The sequence below is a fragment of the Nannospalax galili genome, unplaced genomic scaffold (assembly GCF_000622305.1).
Source record: "Nannospalax galili isolate Female #2095 unplaced genomic scaffold, S.galili_v1.0 scaffold11, whole genome shotgun sequence".
In the NCBI taxonomy this organism is placed as follows: domain Eukaryota; kingdom Metazoa; phylum Chordata; class Mammalia; order Rodentia; family Spalacidae; genus Nannospalax; species Nannospalax galili.
The window spans coordinates 4,762,440-4,780,852 of NW_008330735.1; the positions used below are offsets into that span (position 1 = coordinate 4,762,440).

At 35.3% G+C, this 18,413-nt stretch overlaps 1 protein-coding gene across 4 annotated transcripts in view; it reads left to right on the forward strand.

Moving 5' to 3' along the window:
• The window catches only part of Elp4 (elongator acetyltransferase complex subunit 4), a 243,539-nt gene that overhangs the window by 47,817 nt on the left and 177,309 nt on the right, over positions 1-18,413 (forward strand). For 3 of the 4 annotated variants that reach the window (XM_029555164.1, XM_029555168.1, XM_029555157.1), the window contains exons 4-5: positions 7,239-7,370; positions 15,528-15,670. In XM_029555164.1, the coding sequence (XP_029411024.1) occupies positions 7,239-7,370; positions 15,528-15,670 (275 nt within the window). The remainder of the gene's footprint in view (positions 1-7,238; positions 7,371-15,527; positions 15,671-18,413) is intronic. The other variant, XM_008851331.3, reaches the window with a different exon arrangement.

Below are 18,413 nucleotides of genomic sequence, written 5' to 3' on the forward strand. Positions count from 1 at the left end.
AGCTTACTTTTAAAACTCTAGCATTGGTTATGTTTTTAGTTGATCCTTTCATGGAGTCAGCTGAAACAGTCAAGAATTTTGTCTGTCCGTTTACAAATAAAGATGCACAGGCAGGTTTTCACCTGCAGACAGTGCTGGCTTTTGATCTGCTGCCTGGCTGGTGATATTTACTGTTGATTATAAAATGCATCATGACTTCAGAGAGAGCAACATCTGAAGAAAAGAAATGAATCTTAGAATGGGGAAAAATACATTGAATGAGAAAACCATGTGAACCACATTGTCATGTTTCACAGCCTCAGGGAGAAAGTGAGACCCAAAATATACTAATGGTGTTTTGCCCTACATATTTATGCGAAGGAATTCTCAGCTTTGACAATTATAAGATCGAACTATTGATGAGCTCTGATGTTGAAGCTCCTCTGCGTCCTACAGTGCCACATATTCAGCTGAGTTTTTTATTATGTAAACAACCGCATCCATTTCATTTGCATGCAAATATGCTTTCCTTTTTAATAATTGGTAAGATTACATGTATACTGATGAATTGTTTTAAATTAAGTTCTTTTTTTAATATTTTTATTGAATTTTTCTGCATTTCTTATAATAGATCTTAGTCAAATTTAGACCCCATTCCCCCATCTGTACCCCCATTTCCCCCTTCACTGGATTGCATCCATTCTATCTTAAACGTTAAATCCTATCTGGTCAAGCATTTGTACCCAGATGTCCCACGGTGCATGTCCATCTACTAGAGTCTAGTTAGCCTGAGAGAAAAGGAATTGTGAGTAGATAAACTTTACAAAGTGGCATAGCATAATTAAAAAGCTTAACTGTAAAGCAAAGCTTCCCAAATTCAAATTCTGTTTATTATTTTATTACCTCATACAAGTTAATCAAGCTTTGTGCTTTACTCTCTTTGTCTGTAAAATGGGTTTAATAATCATGCTTGTTTCTTAGGATTTAAAAAGTTATGTAGAGTACTCTTGGTTGTTTTTGGCCCTTTTTAACATGTTAACTGTTGTGGTTTTTTATTATCATTATTTTATTTGGTTATTTAGCTAGATTTGACCAAGTTGATCTTCTAATACTCTGTTCAGTTTTTTATTTTGTTGTATTTGTTTTGTTTTTGCACAAATATGCTATTATTGTAGCTTCTATAAATGCTGTGTTTTTCGGTTACTTTTATTGATTTATTATGCCCTTGGTTTTATATGCCATTATATAACTAGATTCTTTTGGAAGATTTTTATTTGCCCCTAGCATAGTTTCAATTTCTTGTTCATTTTTCTTGATGTTTGAATTCTATGTTAGATGCTTTTCTCAGGTATTTTCTATTTATTTTCAATATATCCTTTTTTTTTTTTTTTTTCGGAGCGGAGGACTGTACCCAGGACCTTACACATGCTAGGAAAGTGCTCTACCACTGAGCTAAATGGCCAACCCCTCAATATATCCATTTTTTAATCTATTACATTTAATAGGAAAGGACTGAAAAGCTAACTGGGGGGACTTTCTGTTTGAGCACATAACCTGTGAACTAATAGGTTTATTATAAGCTCATTGAGTAGTATCTCTGGAACAGTATTTTGAGGTGTGTTTGTCATGCCTACACACACACAAGTAGGACTCTTCAGTCTCCTGATCTCTTGCCTGTCCTGTTTAAGAATTGCTTCTGCTCTTCTCATAGCCTAGCAATGTCTTGCGACTCTGTGTGTGTGTGTGTGTGTGTGTGTGTGTGTGTGTGTGTGTGTGTGTGTGTGTTCAGGTACATCTGGGAGTGGAAGCTGGCTCATCCATCTACTGAAGGTTTTCAGTAAACCATCATCTCATCTCCCTCCTCAGCTGGGTTCGTACTTTAGAGTTTGTCTGATTTGGCCTCTCCATTCCGACGCACAATGGGGAGAAATAATATCCTTGCACTGAGGAGAGCATGTAGGAGGATCTGGGTCTTACAATTCCTTGTAAAGATTTTCAACCAATCCATGTGTTTTCACACAAATGTTGCTCCTTGCTTGCTGAAATTACTGGTTTGTTTTGTCATTAAGCCAGTTCAGCTTTGTGAAAGCCAACTCTTAGAAACTTGAGTGTTACATTATTTCAGTTCTTTTCTCCATGTTTCATAGATGGTGTAGAAATAATCACTTGAGATACAAAAGGCATTTATGGTGTAAAGAATCCTGCTTGTTATGGCATTTTTAGATTGTAAATGACTGAGAGATCCACAAGAGAGAAATGATAAACTGAATCTTGATTAAGCATTGTAATAATATTTTAAAGCCATGGAAAATCTTGTTTGATAATTAATGTGAAAAGAATCATAACATACAGAACATAATAATGTATATATGCATATAGTAAAGATAATGGGCAATGGCAATATGTGCTTCGTAGTGTGAGTTTATATACAAACATACATATATTTTTCCCTTTTTATTGGATTTTGCTAATTTCATATAATATATTTTGATTGTATTTAGATCCCCTCTCCTATCTGCACTACATTCCCTCTTCCCCTCAACCCAATTTCATGAACTCTTATTATATATATTAAGGCCTGTAGAGTCAAATTACACACATACCTATTAAAAAGCTTGGAGGGAATTGCTCAAATATATTCAAGCTGATTATTCCTGAGTATTAGACAAATGACTGATTCTTTCCTGTTTTTCATGTTTTTGTGTCATAATTTCTATGTTAACTATCCAGTAAGTAGTAAATTTTACAAGGAAGATTGGATGCTATTCATAAAAATAAAAAGAAAGATGCAGTGAAAAATATTTTAACTTTTTCTTTGTAGGTGACATTTGTAAGTAAAATTTGGGTTAATTTTGAAATATCCATAAGGCATATAGATAACTACTAGGAAATTGTTTTTTAAATAAATAATTTATTGAGAATTTCATACATGTACATAAAGTGTTTTAATCAAATCCATGCCCACTCTCTCCCCTCCAACTCCTCCCACATCTTCCCATCACTTTTTTTCCTGATAACTTCATGTACTCTTTCTTCTTCTTTAATTTTTTTTAAATGGGGCTTTTGGCTATTCTAACATTCCCCCTTCTTAGGAAATTGTTTTTAAAGGTATTTTTAAACTAGAGGTGGTGGCACACACCAGCACACAGGAGATCAAGACAGGAGGATCACCAATTCAGAGCCAGCCTAGGCTACATAGCTATAAATATATAAATGTCTTATATATATATAATGTATATAAAGAAAAGGAAAGGAGGGGAGGAAGAAATGAGAGATTTCTATTTGCTTTATTCATTCTATAACAGCTTATAAGATGCATATTGTGCAAAGTTTATATTAAATATTTGAAAATATCAGGGAAAACAATAGAGTTACATGGTAAGACAGATAACAGTGCCTGGGTGAAGAAGACAGATTATTATCATGATTAATTGTGCATAAGACAGAGATGACATAAAGGAAAGTAGAAAACATGGAACTTTTTTGATATTGAAAACTAAATTATTTCTTTGTATATAGTTGTGATCCTTATTGTTGATATAAAGGTGAAATTGATCATTGATAGTTATAAGCCTTACACAGTAAACCATTTAAAGCATTAAGTAGATAAATAAATGTATTTCCCAGTTTCTAGACAAACACTGAACAAATAGAACTTTATATGAACCGAATATATCCTCTACAATGCTGTCCAATAGAGTAACTGTTCACTAGCTAGTACTTAAAATGTGGCTACTGCAAGTAAAATGCTGAATTTTTTATTTTATTTATTTAAAATTTAAATAGTAATGTGTAGCTAGGGTTCACCATACTGCACAGCATAGTTCTAGACTAGTGGTTGTATGAATAGTTCTTATATGCTACTGTATATTAAATTAGCAAACTGATTTAAATTATGATTTATTCTAATAAGTATCTAAGAGTTTTTATTTAATATAGGAAATAACAATTGAGGAGCGGAAGCTTTAGATCATTGAAGATGGAGAGAACTAGATTTTGCAAGCTATATATAAATTCCTGAAATTTAAGGTTCTATAATTGTTAACTAAGATGTTTGTTTACTTCCTTATTCCAGAAACAAATTTATATACATATGAAGATCAAAGCAAAATTAGAGATCCTTAAATCCTTCACATCCTGAATCACTGAATACAGTTCTTGGTCTGCTCTCATCATCTGTAGATAAATTGCCCATGGAATATTATCAATATATATGGTACCATATCTATATGGAACATTTCTGTAATAGTGCCTTGTATAGAATCTCAATTATATGTAGGATTTTTCATATATACATGATGTATATATAGAATTGTCCTATCTCTATCAGTGTTGACCTTATCAAAGAGGCCATCTCTAACCACTTTTATTAAAATAGAGCCTTTGCAGTCTTATCTCATTTTTTTTGTTTATTATCATGCAACCTATTATATATTTATTTATTGTCCTACTCTCCTAAATACAATGAAAGCTTATTAATTAGTCAGTGTAGCTGAAGTGAGACCTCCAGGTTCTTTTTCTCAATTCTATCTCTTATGAGCTTTATGGCCTTGGGCAAGTAACTTAATCTCTTTACGTTGTAGATCTCCACTATATAAAAGGGGTATAGTGGTATTTGATAAGCTTGATACAGCAATTAATTAAAAAGTCTAAAATACTACAAAAAGGTCTACAGTAGAGTAAGCACTGTATGTGGGTTCTCTTCCGATTGTGCTGTTTGTTTGTTGTTATACCCTCAAAACCTAGACCAAAATTTAGCATATACCCGATGTTTAATAAGTAATTTCCATATAATTAATGTTAGTGTTGTCATAATTTAAAAACTTCTACCTCAAATCATGTATCAAAATTGACAATTGAAAAGAAGACAAATTAGGCTTCCTCAAGATTGAAAACTTTCTGTATCAAAGGACACTGCCAAGAGAATAAAGACAGCCCACATGGGCAAAAATATTTGCAGGCCATATTCTGTTAACATCTACTGCCCAGGATAATGAAAGAAATCTTTGCTATTCAACAACAACAAGATAAACAACCAAATTTAAAATTGGTAAAAGAGGGACTGGAGAGATGAGAGTTAAGAGTCCTTTCAGAGGACCCAAATTCTATTCCCAGCAACCACATCACGCAGCCACCTGCTCTCCAGACCAGGGTATCTAATTCCTCTGGTCTCTACTTGGCATTGGCACTTAGAACTGCTTATCCACACATAGACACACATGTAAATAATTAAAATAATAAATATTTTATTTATTTACTTATTTATTTATTATTCTTTTTGAAACAAGGTTTCCCTGTAGCCCTAGCTGGCCTGGAACTCACTATGTAGACCAGGCTGGCCTCGAACTCACAGAGATCCACCTGCCTGTGCCTCTCCCAAGTGCTGGGACTGCAGGCATGTGCCACCACGCCTGGCAAAAATAATAAATATTTTTATGGGAATAGAAGGACTATTGGGTTCAACACAGTGGCAGAGAGCTTGTCTAACATGTAAACCTCACATTCAATCCCAACACACAAGAAATATATAAGAATCCATGGTGATGAGCCGATGTGCCTGTAATCCTACCTCACTGAAGGCTGAAATAGGAGGGCGTTCAGGGCCACTGTGAGAAGAAACAAGACCCTGGGGGAAAAAAAATGTCAACAAACCTAACAGAAAAAAAAAAAAAGAGGGTAGAATGAATATAAAATTATGTCTGCTAATGTAAATCCCCACATTATTTGTGATTCTGGCTAATAAAAAAAAAATAAAACAAGCCAGATGTGGTGGCGCACGCCTTTAATCCCAGCACTCAGGAGGCAGAGGCAGGCGGATCTCTGTGAGTTCAAGGCCAGCCTGGTCTCCATAGTGAATCCAAGCCAGCTAGGGCTACGGGCTACCCCTGTCTAAAAGACCAAATAACAATAATAATAATAACAACAACAACAACAAAAACTGGTGTAGTGGTACACGCCTTTAGTCCTAGAACTAGGGAGGCAGAGGAAGGTGGATCTCCGAGAGATCAGACCAGCCTCGTCTGCATAGTAAGTGCCAGGCCAACTTGGCTATAGGGAGACTATATCTCTAAAAGGCTAAAAATAAGTAAGTAAATAAATAAATAAATAAATAAATAAATATTATACATATAGTTTTCTTCTTTAAGAAATGAGGGGTTTGTGGGGCTGGAGAGATGGCTCAGCAGTTAAAAGCACTGACTTCTCTTGCAGAGGACCTGGGTTCAATTCCCAGCACCCACATGGCAGCTACAAACCGTCCTTAACTCCAGTTCCAGGGGAATCCAAAGCCCTCTTCTGACCTCTGCGGCATTGCACAACATGGGTGAAATGAGAGGTTTTTTATTATAACACACCACAGAAATAGTTTTAAAGGTTATTGTTGTTGTTGTTGTTGTTGTTGTTGTTGTTGTTTAAATAGCCATTTAGTGTCACCTTCCAAAATAATAAATTGGGATTCAGCATTTCTTCATTTAAACCAAGATTTTAGATTCTATTTTCATTGTTAAAGAAGTGATAAAAGTTTGCAGGTGCAAAGACCAGCAATTTGATATGGGAAAAATAAATGTCTTTATTCTTTGTTGTTACTTCACCCATTATTTCAGTGAATGCTTTTTTTGAATTCTAGAATTACAAACCAGTAAACAGACTATGCAATGCTTTATTTTTACTTTGTGGCAAACACAGCAATAATTATATGTAATACATAGAGCTAATTCCATGCTTTGCTTAAATATATAAAGTTTTTAAAATATGTACTTAGCTTCTTTCTAGAATAGCAACTGATTTTGTGAATATTAAAGCTAAGGTATTTTTAATAGTTCATTGCAGAAACATTAAGTTTCACATTTGATATTATACGTCTTTTCTCTGTTTTAGAAATGTGTATATTAGGGCCTGGGTTGTAACTCAGTCAGTAGAGTACTTGCTTAGCATGCACAAGGCCCTGGGTTCAACCCCCAGTGCCACATAAACTGGGCATAGTGGTATACATCTGTAATCCTAGCACTCAGGAAATGGAAGCAGGGAGATCAGAAGTTCAAAGTCACCCTTGGTACATAGGGAGTTTAAGGCCACCCTGGACCACATGAAATACCTGTCTTAAAACAGACAGAAATGTCTATATTGTTGTGTGTATTTAAATCAATTATAAGTCATCAGTCTTTAATACATTAGAAAGTTCTACCATTGCTAACATTATGATTCAAGAAATTGTTTTATTTGCCATAGATGCTATATAATGTATCATTCTGTTTTCTTAGGAACTCCCTGCACCATTACTTGATTATAATTGTAAAAAAGAACTTGGTGAAGATGTACATAATCCTAGAACACCAGAAAGTGATGACAACATGAAAATAGCCTGGCGATACCAGTTATTACCCAAGATGGAGGCAAGTCAACATGGAAACTATCTCTAACATTTTCAAATGCATTCCTTTTCAGTTTATAGAATCTCTTGTTTGCCCTACTAGATTTTTGGTCTTGTTGCTTTGGCCAAATTTTCCTTGTTGGACCCCATTTATCCCTTTTGAAATGGAAATGTTAATTTGTCCCATTGTGTAGGAAAGTGTATGACTTTCTTCCATTTGGAGTGTGTTTGTGTGTGTGTGTGTGTGTGTGTGTGTGTGTGTGTGTGTACATGTACATTCAAGTGTGTGCACAGACGTCATGTTAGGTGTCTTCTATCTTCTTCACCTTAGTTTCTGTGACGGTGTTTCTCCGTGAATCTGGAGCTCCCTAATTCAGCAAGACATCTGGGCAGCAAGCCCCAGGGATATTCTTGAAGAGGTTGCCTATAATCTTAGAAGAGACTTTTGGACACGGAACCATTTTTAATATATTAATTCTGTGAATCCATAAACATGGGAGGCCTTTTCATCCTTTAGTGCCTTCAGGTTTTATCTTCAATGTTTTGAAGTTTTCATTTTTGAGGTCTTTGAGCTCCTTGATTAAATTAATTCCTACTGATTTGGGGCATTTTATATTTGTTTTGAAGCTATTATGAATGAAATTGTCTTACTGATTTCTTTCTCAGCAATTCAGTAATGAAACATGTTTTTGTATGTTGATTTTTGTGTGCTTATACTTTACTGAAAGTGTTTGTCAGATCCAAGAATGTTCTTGTAGGATCTTTAGGATTATGTCATCTGCAAATGGGGGTATTTGACTTCTTTCTTTCCTATCTGTATCACTTTTATTTATTTTTCTTATCTTACTGCTGTAGCTAAAACACTAACTACTATATAAGACTGGACAGAGTGGGTAACCTTGTCTTTCTTCTGATTTTAGAAGAAATGCTTTCAGTTTTTCCACATTTAGTATAATTTTGGATATAGGTTTATTGTGTATAGCCTCTGTTAACACTGAGGTATGTTCCTTATATTCCTTGTTTCTCCATGACATTTCTCATGAAGACCTGTCAAAGTTTGACACTTCCACCCACTGCCCCATCTCTCTGGCCTGAGTATTACTTCTCTTGTTTTGTATTTCTGACATCTTGTGGTAGAGAGTTTCTTCTCTGATCAAATCTATTTGAGGTTCTACATGCCTCTTCTACTTGGATGCCAGTTTCTTTCTCTATATATGACAAATATTTTGTTCTTATTCTATTGACTAGATTATGTTTTTAGTTTTATCTTGACTCCTTCTGTGCTGTGGATTCCTAAGTTTGGTACTGTAATTTTAGCCTGGATTTCTTAGAAGTCCTGGTCATGCTCATTTCTTTTTTCTTTATTGATATCTGAGTATAATATTATCTCAACCTTGTCCTCTATTGCTGATTCTCACTCCTGCTTGGTCTTGTCTGCTGATAATACGTCCCACTGTGCTTTTTCCTTAATTAGCCCAGCATATCCAGCATTTCTCTTTAGTCTTTTACAGAATCTCAATTTTCTTACTAATGTTTTACTTCATGTTTTTAATTTCTCCTCTCTGTCATTGACCTTTTCATCTACTTCACTAATGTTCTTACCTCAGTCCTCAGTCATTTCCTGACTCTATCCATCTGCTTATTTGAATGATTCTTCCATGTGTTCCTTGATTGTTTTGAAAGCAGGGCTCTGAAATCTTTTTCATGAACTTAGCTGTCTGGTGTCTCTAGTTTCAGAGCTGTGAGCTTGTAGAGGTTTGCATTGGCTTCTTTGCTCATTGTGTGTTTCTTTGTTGTGTTTTGCACATCCTTTGGAATGAATGTGGTGTTTTTTTTCTTTTCTTTTGCCCCTTCTTTATTTTATGTGAGTCTTCTTGGTGAGTTGTGTTCGCTTGGGGTTATTTTGCCACTACTAGGACAAAAACTGACTGCAATAACAACCAATTATTTGACAACAATTCTGATATTAGCTTACTATAAGATACTTGTGGGGCTAGAGAGATGGCTTAGCACTTAAGAGCACTGATTGCTCTTGCAGAGGACCCTGGTTCGATTCCCAGAACCCACATGGTAGCTAACAACCATCTGTAATTCCAGTTCCAGGGTATCTGTCACCTTTTTCTGACCTCCGTGGACACTGTACAACATGGGTGCACTTACATACATGCAGGCAATACACTCATACACATAAACTAAAAATAATAAAATATTTTAAAAATAAAAAACCACTTGGGTACTTGTTATACCCTGAACAACTGAGGCACTTAGGATGATGTTGGAGAAAATATGTTTATAGTTCTTAACATCTAAGATTATTAAGAAGTAAAGTGATGTGGGAATGGGAAATGGAGGAAAGAGAATAAATGTAAATACAATGTAACATGTATAGGTTGGAGGTTAGTGAACTATCACAGGATAGGTACACAAACGGGACAATCATAAAAGCCTTTTAGACAAGATGTCAGCTAAAACAGAATAACCCAACAATTGAAATACAAAAGGATAAACTTTAACATTAAAGAAATGAAGTAGAAAATACAGCATCCATCAATATATTTTCTAGTCATGAAGAATCTGGTTTGCCCCACACCATCAGTTGTAACTGCCTCCATCAGTCGAGAGGGGGCCTAAAGTTTCAATAATTCAAACAAGGTAAGTTTTATGTCCTCCCTGAATAGGGACTTTGAGTATCAGACCAAGTTTCATAACAGCTTCTTCTTCTTGGACTCATGCCTACCAACTCTCGCCTTCTCTAGTGTGTTAGGGATCACAGTTTCCACACGCACAGTATCCTGTGTCCGAGATTTTGAGGGATTGTGCAAGATGTGCCCATGCTGCTGTTTACCTTTGAGGGTTCTCTTCCCCACTCCATTCCTGGTTGTGTCTCCTCCAAAGCCCCACAGTTCTTACATAAGAATAATTGTACTTCCCTACTCTCCTCTCTTATTGTTGCTGGCTGTGGCTGTGCAGACATGGCCATGGCAGGTATGGTATCTTCCATGTCTTCTTCAGTCCAATCATTTCAGGAAGGTGATGGAGATTCTCAGCAATGGGATGCCATGTGGCCTTTCCACCACAGTCTCTGTATCCATGTCATCCTGGCTGGCTATCCACTCAGGGTGTTCTCAGCTTCTCCTTACTGGCCTGCCACTCAGCCTTTCTCTGGCTGTCAGTTCCTACAGCACCCTGGCTGAAGGAGGGGTGGCTTTTTCTTGTCGACTACCTCTCACCCCAGGCTTGGTGTGAGTGTGTCTGGGTGCCTGTGGCAGCTTCCCTTGGAGATGCCTTCTCCTTGAGAATGTTGTACCTCTCCCCTTGGCTTGCTTCTTTGGTGTGTCATCCTGCTTTTCTCACACACTTTATCTGGTGTCACACTCCTTTCATGTATTTCTAATGTTCTTTGGGTCTTTTGTTAGAAATAAAATCTATCCTTTCTTATTGTGACTCTCTGTGTGAGTATGTGCACATGTGTCCAGGTACATGTGCACATGTTTTTGCCCTGTGTGGAGGCCAGGGGTGGACAGTAGGTGTCTTTTTTTTTTTTTTTCCTTTTAAATTTCCTAGTGCTCGGAATTCAGCTTAAAGCCTCACGTATGCTAGGCAAATCTTTTACCACTGGGCTGTGTCCTAGCCCAACATCAGACGTCTTTCTTCACTTGTTATCTACCTTTTTTTTTTTTTTTAAGACACAGTCTCTCACTGAACCTGCACCTTGCATGTTAACCAGTCAATAAACACCAGGGATTTTCCTGTTTCTGCCCTACAGGGCTCCATTACAGACGTACACTGCCACACATGGCTTCTTACGTGGATACTAGGGATCTGAACTCAGGTTCTAAATCTTGTGCAGTAAGCACTTTACTGACTGAGCCATCTTCTTATGCTGATCCCCTTACCCTGACTTTTTTACTTCATGGGGTTACAGAGGCGACTCCTAAACCACCATCTTACCTGGGACTTCCATTTTTCCTTTGTAAGTTAAAATTTTGAATATTTTACTTAGTCTCCCAATTTTCTCTATGCATTTAATAAAATATTATGTTATGAAGGGTAAGTTTCTTTTTCACTCCAAATAAAATATAACTTTCTCCTTCACTGCTTTATTTTTCTTCATAGCACTTGACATCATTAAAAAGTTTAATCTTTTATCTATACTAGAATGTAAACTCAGGCAGATAAAGAGACAGTTTTGCTTTAGTGGCCTTTAGTATTTCCCAAAGTGAATTCATTGCTGAGTTAAATTGCACTTATTAGTATTACAATAAAGACTACTTTATTTTGACTTTATCATCAGAAGTCAAACTTCAGTTTGCTTCTATTAAGTAAATGCTGCCAGTTTTGAAACTGAGAATCTTGTTGTGGTTCCTTTGTTTTTCTTCTGGCCATCAGTGCAGTTTTACGTTCAGTGTTTTTCCTGTGCCGGTGAGCTTTGTTCAGCTCTCTCATCATCTTTTCACAGATATCAGTAATTACTTTGAAAACAAAACAAAATGTTGGTTTTTCCATATTTCCTTGAACAAAATACATGTTGCTCTTATGGTTTAGAAGCAAATGCATTCCAAAACTAGATATATTGATTAACAGAGATGCCTTTTAAAGTAATTATTACCAGGCCTTAAAAGTGTAGTCCTAGTCCACTCAGGGAATGTGAAAAATGATGAGGATGTGCTTACTGCTGTCAGTGGCTCCGTAGTGCAAAAGTGAGTGCTTCACTAGGTTCAGAGAATATATAATCTTAAAAACCTTTCCTCCCTCACTAGTGATTTAGATTTTTAGATTTTTCCCTAGAAGGTAGACATGCCTTCCTCTCTATCAAATTTCAGATACACATTTCACCTCAACCTACAGATTGCTAGCCTTCAGCATATCCTACTTCATCAGAATTTTAGCACTCTACTGCAATGGTCCTATCCATTGGTGACAATGTATTAGAGTCTTTTTTATAGCTTGATGATTTAGCCATAATAGTCCTGATAGATATGTGAACATGTCAATGACCAACAATTTTTTTTCCTGGAAGGCAATGTTATTACAAAGGACAATGATGAATTTTACAGTTCTCTAATAAATGCTACAGTGATAATAACATTTATATATTGTATTCATATTTATAAGACATTAATTGCCAGTATGGCATAGATTCTCTTGAGAGATTGAAATAGTTATTAGCCCCATTGCTGGTGATTGAACTGAGGCTCAGCCTGGTTTAATGAGGGATTGGATTCTTGTTCTGTGATGCCATACTGAGAAATGAGAATTGGTAAGTGGTGAGGACGTGTCTTGATGGACTGTTTGTGATGCAGCTGTCCCCTGAACACTCTGTTTCTTGCTGGCATGCAGGAGGTGTGGTGTGGTGTTTCATTGCTCTGCTTTCCTTCTCTGCCCCATCTGAGTTCCTTTTCTTTTCTACAGTAAAATTTAGTTCTATCTTACTCTCTTTCACAGATGAGAGTTAAAGATAGATTATGAAGGTGCAATAGAAGTTGTCATACATAAAACTAAAGCGGCATGTTCTTTGTAGCACATCAAGTATATGGACTGGTTATGCGTGATAGTTTTATATAAAAATGCAGTCTGCTTTTTATGAAGCTAATGATAGATTATTTATGGGTAACCATTATTATGCTAACAGCAGCTAGCTGTCATTTTTAGAGGCAATGTTTCTCTTTGTTTTATAGTCCTCAGTCTCAAAAGATTCAGTATTTCAGAAATTCAACCCATATTAATGCTGTGTGTCTTGAGTAGAAAAATTTGCAAAACTGTTTTTATCCTATAAGAATATATTTGTTCTATTTCCTTTTATTGAAAGATTGATATCTTCAATCAGCAATAAAATTTTTGTTGTTTACCTTATCTTGTGTTAGTATCTAAATAAGTTCATGACAGTTATAGTAAGAAAAGCTTCCAATTAAATTATTTTTAAACTTTAATGAATTATTTGTGTTCTTCATGTAAACTGTCAAAGCATAAAATCAATTTTCTGCCTTGATTCATCCCAAATCTGAGATTTCTATCACATTAATAATTTGTAATTAAAAACATTAATAGTGACGGCAACTTAAAAAGCATACCTTGCTTTTTGGCAATTTAGTATATTTCTCTGAGTGCATAGGGCTTCAAGAACCTTCAGTTCAACTAATAAATTTATTAACTCAAACTTAAAAGAAGTGGAAAGTCTCTCTTTCTTTCTCTCTCCCCATGGCCAGTCTGCTAAAATAGATTATTCATGCTTATTTGATTCAGGTAGGCTTTTGCAAGCTTCCCTACCAGGCCTGGGAATGTGGTACATTGAGGCCTTTTCAGGGGCTTCTGACATAGACCAAGCTTCTATTGCACAGCGTTTTATTATAGCCAAATCCTAGTCTCCACCCAGTTTGTAGGCACTCTGCTTATTCTTTTGAATCAGGAAAGGTTATCACCTACCTTAATCCATGCTGCATGGATTAAGGACACCAGTGTGCCCCAGGATTCTCAAAGAGGATCCTGGAAACTTCTGGTTTCTTCTTTTTTACTGTCTTTACTAAATTCTATTGGGCCTTAGAGGGATTTGCATCTGAAATGGGCAACCTGGTGTTTTTCTCAATGAAGACATCAGATCAAAGTTCAGTTAGTCAGGGCCTTTCTAAAACATTAAGGGGGCTTGGACTTACACAATAAAAAGATGAGCTCTCACAGAGATTGCAGTAAAAACATTCTGAGCTATAATCCGGATAAAGAATCAATTATAGGCCAAAAAACAGACCTTGTTTAAATTGCTTTAGACTAATAACTTTACATTTTAAAAACTTTACACTCTATCTTTTAGAATCTTAATGTCATATAATTTATTTGTCAATACTTTTCATAATAAATGGAGAAATCATGTCTTGAGAACCATAATTCTGTACATATTCTTATTGCATTGAAAAGATTAGATTGAAGCCGACTAATAGATGTCTTTTATTAATGAAAAAAATAGTATCTTATGGAGGGATGAACATTCATTTTATTTAGAAAATAAATGTCACACCCACAGACTCAATCTAGGGAAAATGCTTCTATTAGATTTCAGAGTGTTTTAACTCATGTTACTGTATAATTTGATGTTTGCTGGCATTTAATTTAGGAAGATGAGTTGTTGAAATCTTAAATGCAAATATCTAGTGTCAGACAAATGTATGTGTCTTAACTAAATTAAGAAATTGTCACTTTGTAAGATAAGAATCTACTGAATTCTCATGTTTCTGTAGAGATTTTCTGGATGTGTCGAAGTTCTCAGATTTGTCAATTTCCTAGCATTCAGGACAATAGTGATAATATGTTTAGATCAAAGCTCTTACTGGAAGCTGTTGCCAGGTGAAATTTATTAATAGTTAAACCAGATTGAGGGAGTGTGCAGGGTGGGTGTGTTAAATGAAATAGGCCTAGATTCCATTCAAAGCAGTAATTAATAGACTTTTACTAACATATGTAAATAAATTCAGTGTCAATAATTACTAGTTTTCTAAGCAAAAGATAGTGTCTTAGAAAAGTTGCTAATAGAGACTACAAATCAGGACTTACCTGTGGACTAATATCTGTGCCATGTTCTTGTTGAGCTAATAGAGTTTCCATACATTCTCCCACTGTGGCATATGCCTTGTCTCAGTCTCAAGTAATGTAGTACTAAATTACTATCAGCATTAGTTTAAATTTGTAAGAAAAATTGAACATATGTATATATTATTTTGTAAACATGTAATTTTAATATGATGCTCAGTTAAATGTATTTAAATACCTGGTTTCTTTGGGGGCTTCTAACCAGTGACTTAATTTGGCTTAACTTTTCATGTAGTTCTTAGCCACTGCTTATTTGATTTGTCCTTAAAACTTGGGATGTTAACCATTAATTAAGAATTTTGCATATTAAAATTTTAATTTAGAGAGGTATACAGTACAATTTAAAAATGAGTGCTGAAGTTATTATAAACTTAGGAATTACTAACAATGAAGAAACATAATAATAAAAAGTTTAATTCCTAACTATACATTGTTTGGCTAATATACACTATTGTATGAGTCTTTGAAATTTAGTAAGTATATTTCTGTCAGCCTTTTAAAATCAACATTGACATATAAATACAGCATTACTTTGCTGGATGTAGCACAAGGTAATTATAATTTAAAATAATGTTTTTTAATAACCAATACAACTTTTCAGCAGGTTGGACCAGTGTCATCGTCAAGATTTGGTCACTATTATGATACATCCAAAAAGATACCTCAAAAACTACTTGACATTTCAAAGTGTCATGAATTCTTTCTTCCAGAAAAAGTATCTTCAACTCTTGCAGTAGAATCCTGGTAAGTTAATGGCATATGTAATAACAAATTCTGGTTTCAAATATTATTAGATTTCATTTTGCCTAATTTTTAAAAGAAGGCATATGAAAGATGTATAATAATGTCACTTTTCTTTAAAGTGTGCAATTAACTATATACCTTTTTTTTTTTCTCTTTCTGTAACTATTAGACCATCTATTGCTGTAATTACAACTTGGTAGGTCTGGATACCAGACTTGTTACAATTCCTACTGACTTTGTTTTCAAAAAAACATTCACCATTTCTAAATTAGAACCTTCCAAATCCAAAAATATAAACAAATCTCTAATAAATTCTTAGTCATAATAATTCTAGGATAATGTATATTATAATGCTGCATGGTGATATTTTTTAGCAAGTACTCCTGTAATGAGTAAATAAGAATGTTTCTACTTTTTTTTTTTAAACATTGAGTCTCACATAGTACAAGCTGACCTCAAACTCACTGTATACCCAGTGATGATCTTGAAATTGCTGATCCTTCTGCCTCTACCTGCAGAGTGCTGAGATTTTAAGTGTTTGCACCACCATGCCTGAATTCTATGTGTTGCCCGTTGAACCTAGGACCTTGTGCGTATTGGGTAAACACTCTGCATTCTCCCAAATATATGTTTTTTAATATTTCATTTATTTTAAGACTTTGTTATAAATAAAACAGTTTGTATAACTTTAGGTGATAACAGAATTTGGAGTTAGAATTTTTACAGTGAAGAGTTTTAAATATTAAAACAGCCCAAATTGTTTATAATGTTAATAATTTATTAAAGGGAACTCTGAAAGTGACCAAACTTGATACTAAATAATTCATAAAATGTTAAAAATACTTAATTTCAATTCTCACTGCAGTAAGCCACTGACTAGATTGTAGCCTGTATTTTCTTCAGCACTATCCAATCATTTTAAAGTGAAATGAGTTATTAAGTAGAAATTTATTAGACATGAAGTTGAGAAATTAAATAACTTAAATATCTACAACCTCTTTTCTAGAAATAATACCAAGAACTTAGTGAACACTATTTAACTTAAATCTTTAACAATTTTTTTCACTTTGTTATGGGGTTCCTTGGTATAAGGCTAGAGACTAGATAAGAACCATTCCTTGGGTACTAGTTCAGAAGTGGTAGCTCCATTACTGGCTGGCTGCTGTGAGTCAGGCCCACAACCACACATTCTGCATTTATTACCTCATGCAATCCTTGTGTCAGCCTTTTAAAAGTAAAGATTCCCGTTTTTCCAGAAGATGCTGAAATAGATTTACCTGAGGCTTTATCAAGTGATAGAACCAGGAATAATGTATCAGATCTGTCTCTCTTTCTGCTTTTCTACTTAAAAAGGTTTTGGTGTGTTTCTTTTTTATTGTTTTATGTTATAGACAAAAGAGTCTAATGAAGGAATGAAAAAAATTTCTGTTCTGGGACTGAGTTCATCCTACTGTTCCCTTGGGTAATTCCTTAAAATCAGCAAAGTCAGTACCTTCATGTGACAGTTGGAGGCTAAGGAAAGTATCACCTGCTCTGCGTATATTACAATTTTTGGTTTTGTTCATTTTTGAATCATTATATTGATTATACTAGTCCCAACTTTGGCTGCCCTCTTAACTAAATACACATACACACACACACACACACACACACACACACACACACACACACAGAGCAGGGGGGTAATGAGTGGTGATACCCACATTCAGTATTATTTCTTTCTGTCTCAGAATTCTCTATTGGTAATAATTCTATACTGCCTGCATTCATGGAGTATTAGGCATATAAATGTGAATAGTGAGCTGGGAATTGTAGCCTGGTTGTGGAGTACTGACCTAGCATGGACAAGACCCTCTGTTCAATCCCTAGCACTACAAAAATAAAGCATGTATTAAGTATGCTGTGACTAAACAAAAACAATAGTGTTATTTTTATACTTTCAAAAATTCATATTTGCCAGGTGTGGTGGCACACACCTTTAATCCTAGCACTTGGGAGGCAGAGGCAGGCAGATCTTTGTGAGTTCAAGGCCAGCCTGGTCTATATCGTGAGTTCAGGACAGATGGGGCTACAGGGAGACCCTGTCTCAAAAAGACAAAAAAAAAATACATATTTAATTATTACTAGTCATAATTGTTTGAACTCAGATCCTTGGTGCCTGTGTATGTCTGTAAAGTCATCACGTAGATTTCAATGGTAATGTTCATCACCTTTACTAATTAACATGACATAAACTTCCTCCTCAAATATAATACATTTTTTTAATTTGTTGATTTTTTTCTGTGTGTGTATATCACACAGAACATCCAAAACCATCTTATTCAACTATACACCCACTTTCCAGATGGCACCCTCCCATAGCCTCCCTCCCCCCAACTAGAGCCCTTATACTCTGTTATCCCTGCTACTGTCCTCTGTGTTGTCAGCACCCCCAGACTTTCCCCAGTATTTGTCCATCCAGTGAATCTAGTCAGCCTATCTAGAGTTCCTTGTTTTAAGAAGATCAGCTGTTCCTCATCTAGCAGCAATCAGTTGTCAATATTCCTTTAGATAAGATTGGGGTCTGCTGTTCATTTTCCAAATTCTATGCTGGGTTACTGTCTGGGAGTCCCTTTGGCCACCCTGGCCAACAACTCAAGAGAAGGCATCTCCTATCTGGCATTGGTGCTTGTTATTTAGCCTTTAGCTATGTATATGGACTCTTAAAAATTATATTGGCCCCTTTAATCTCTGGTTATACTTT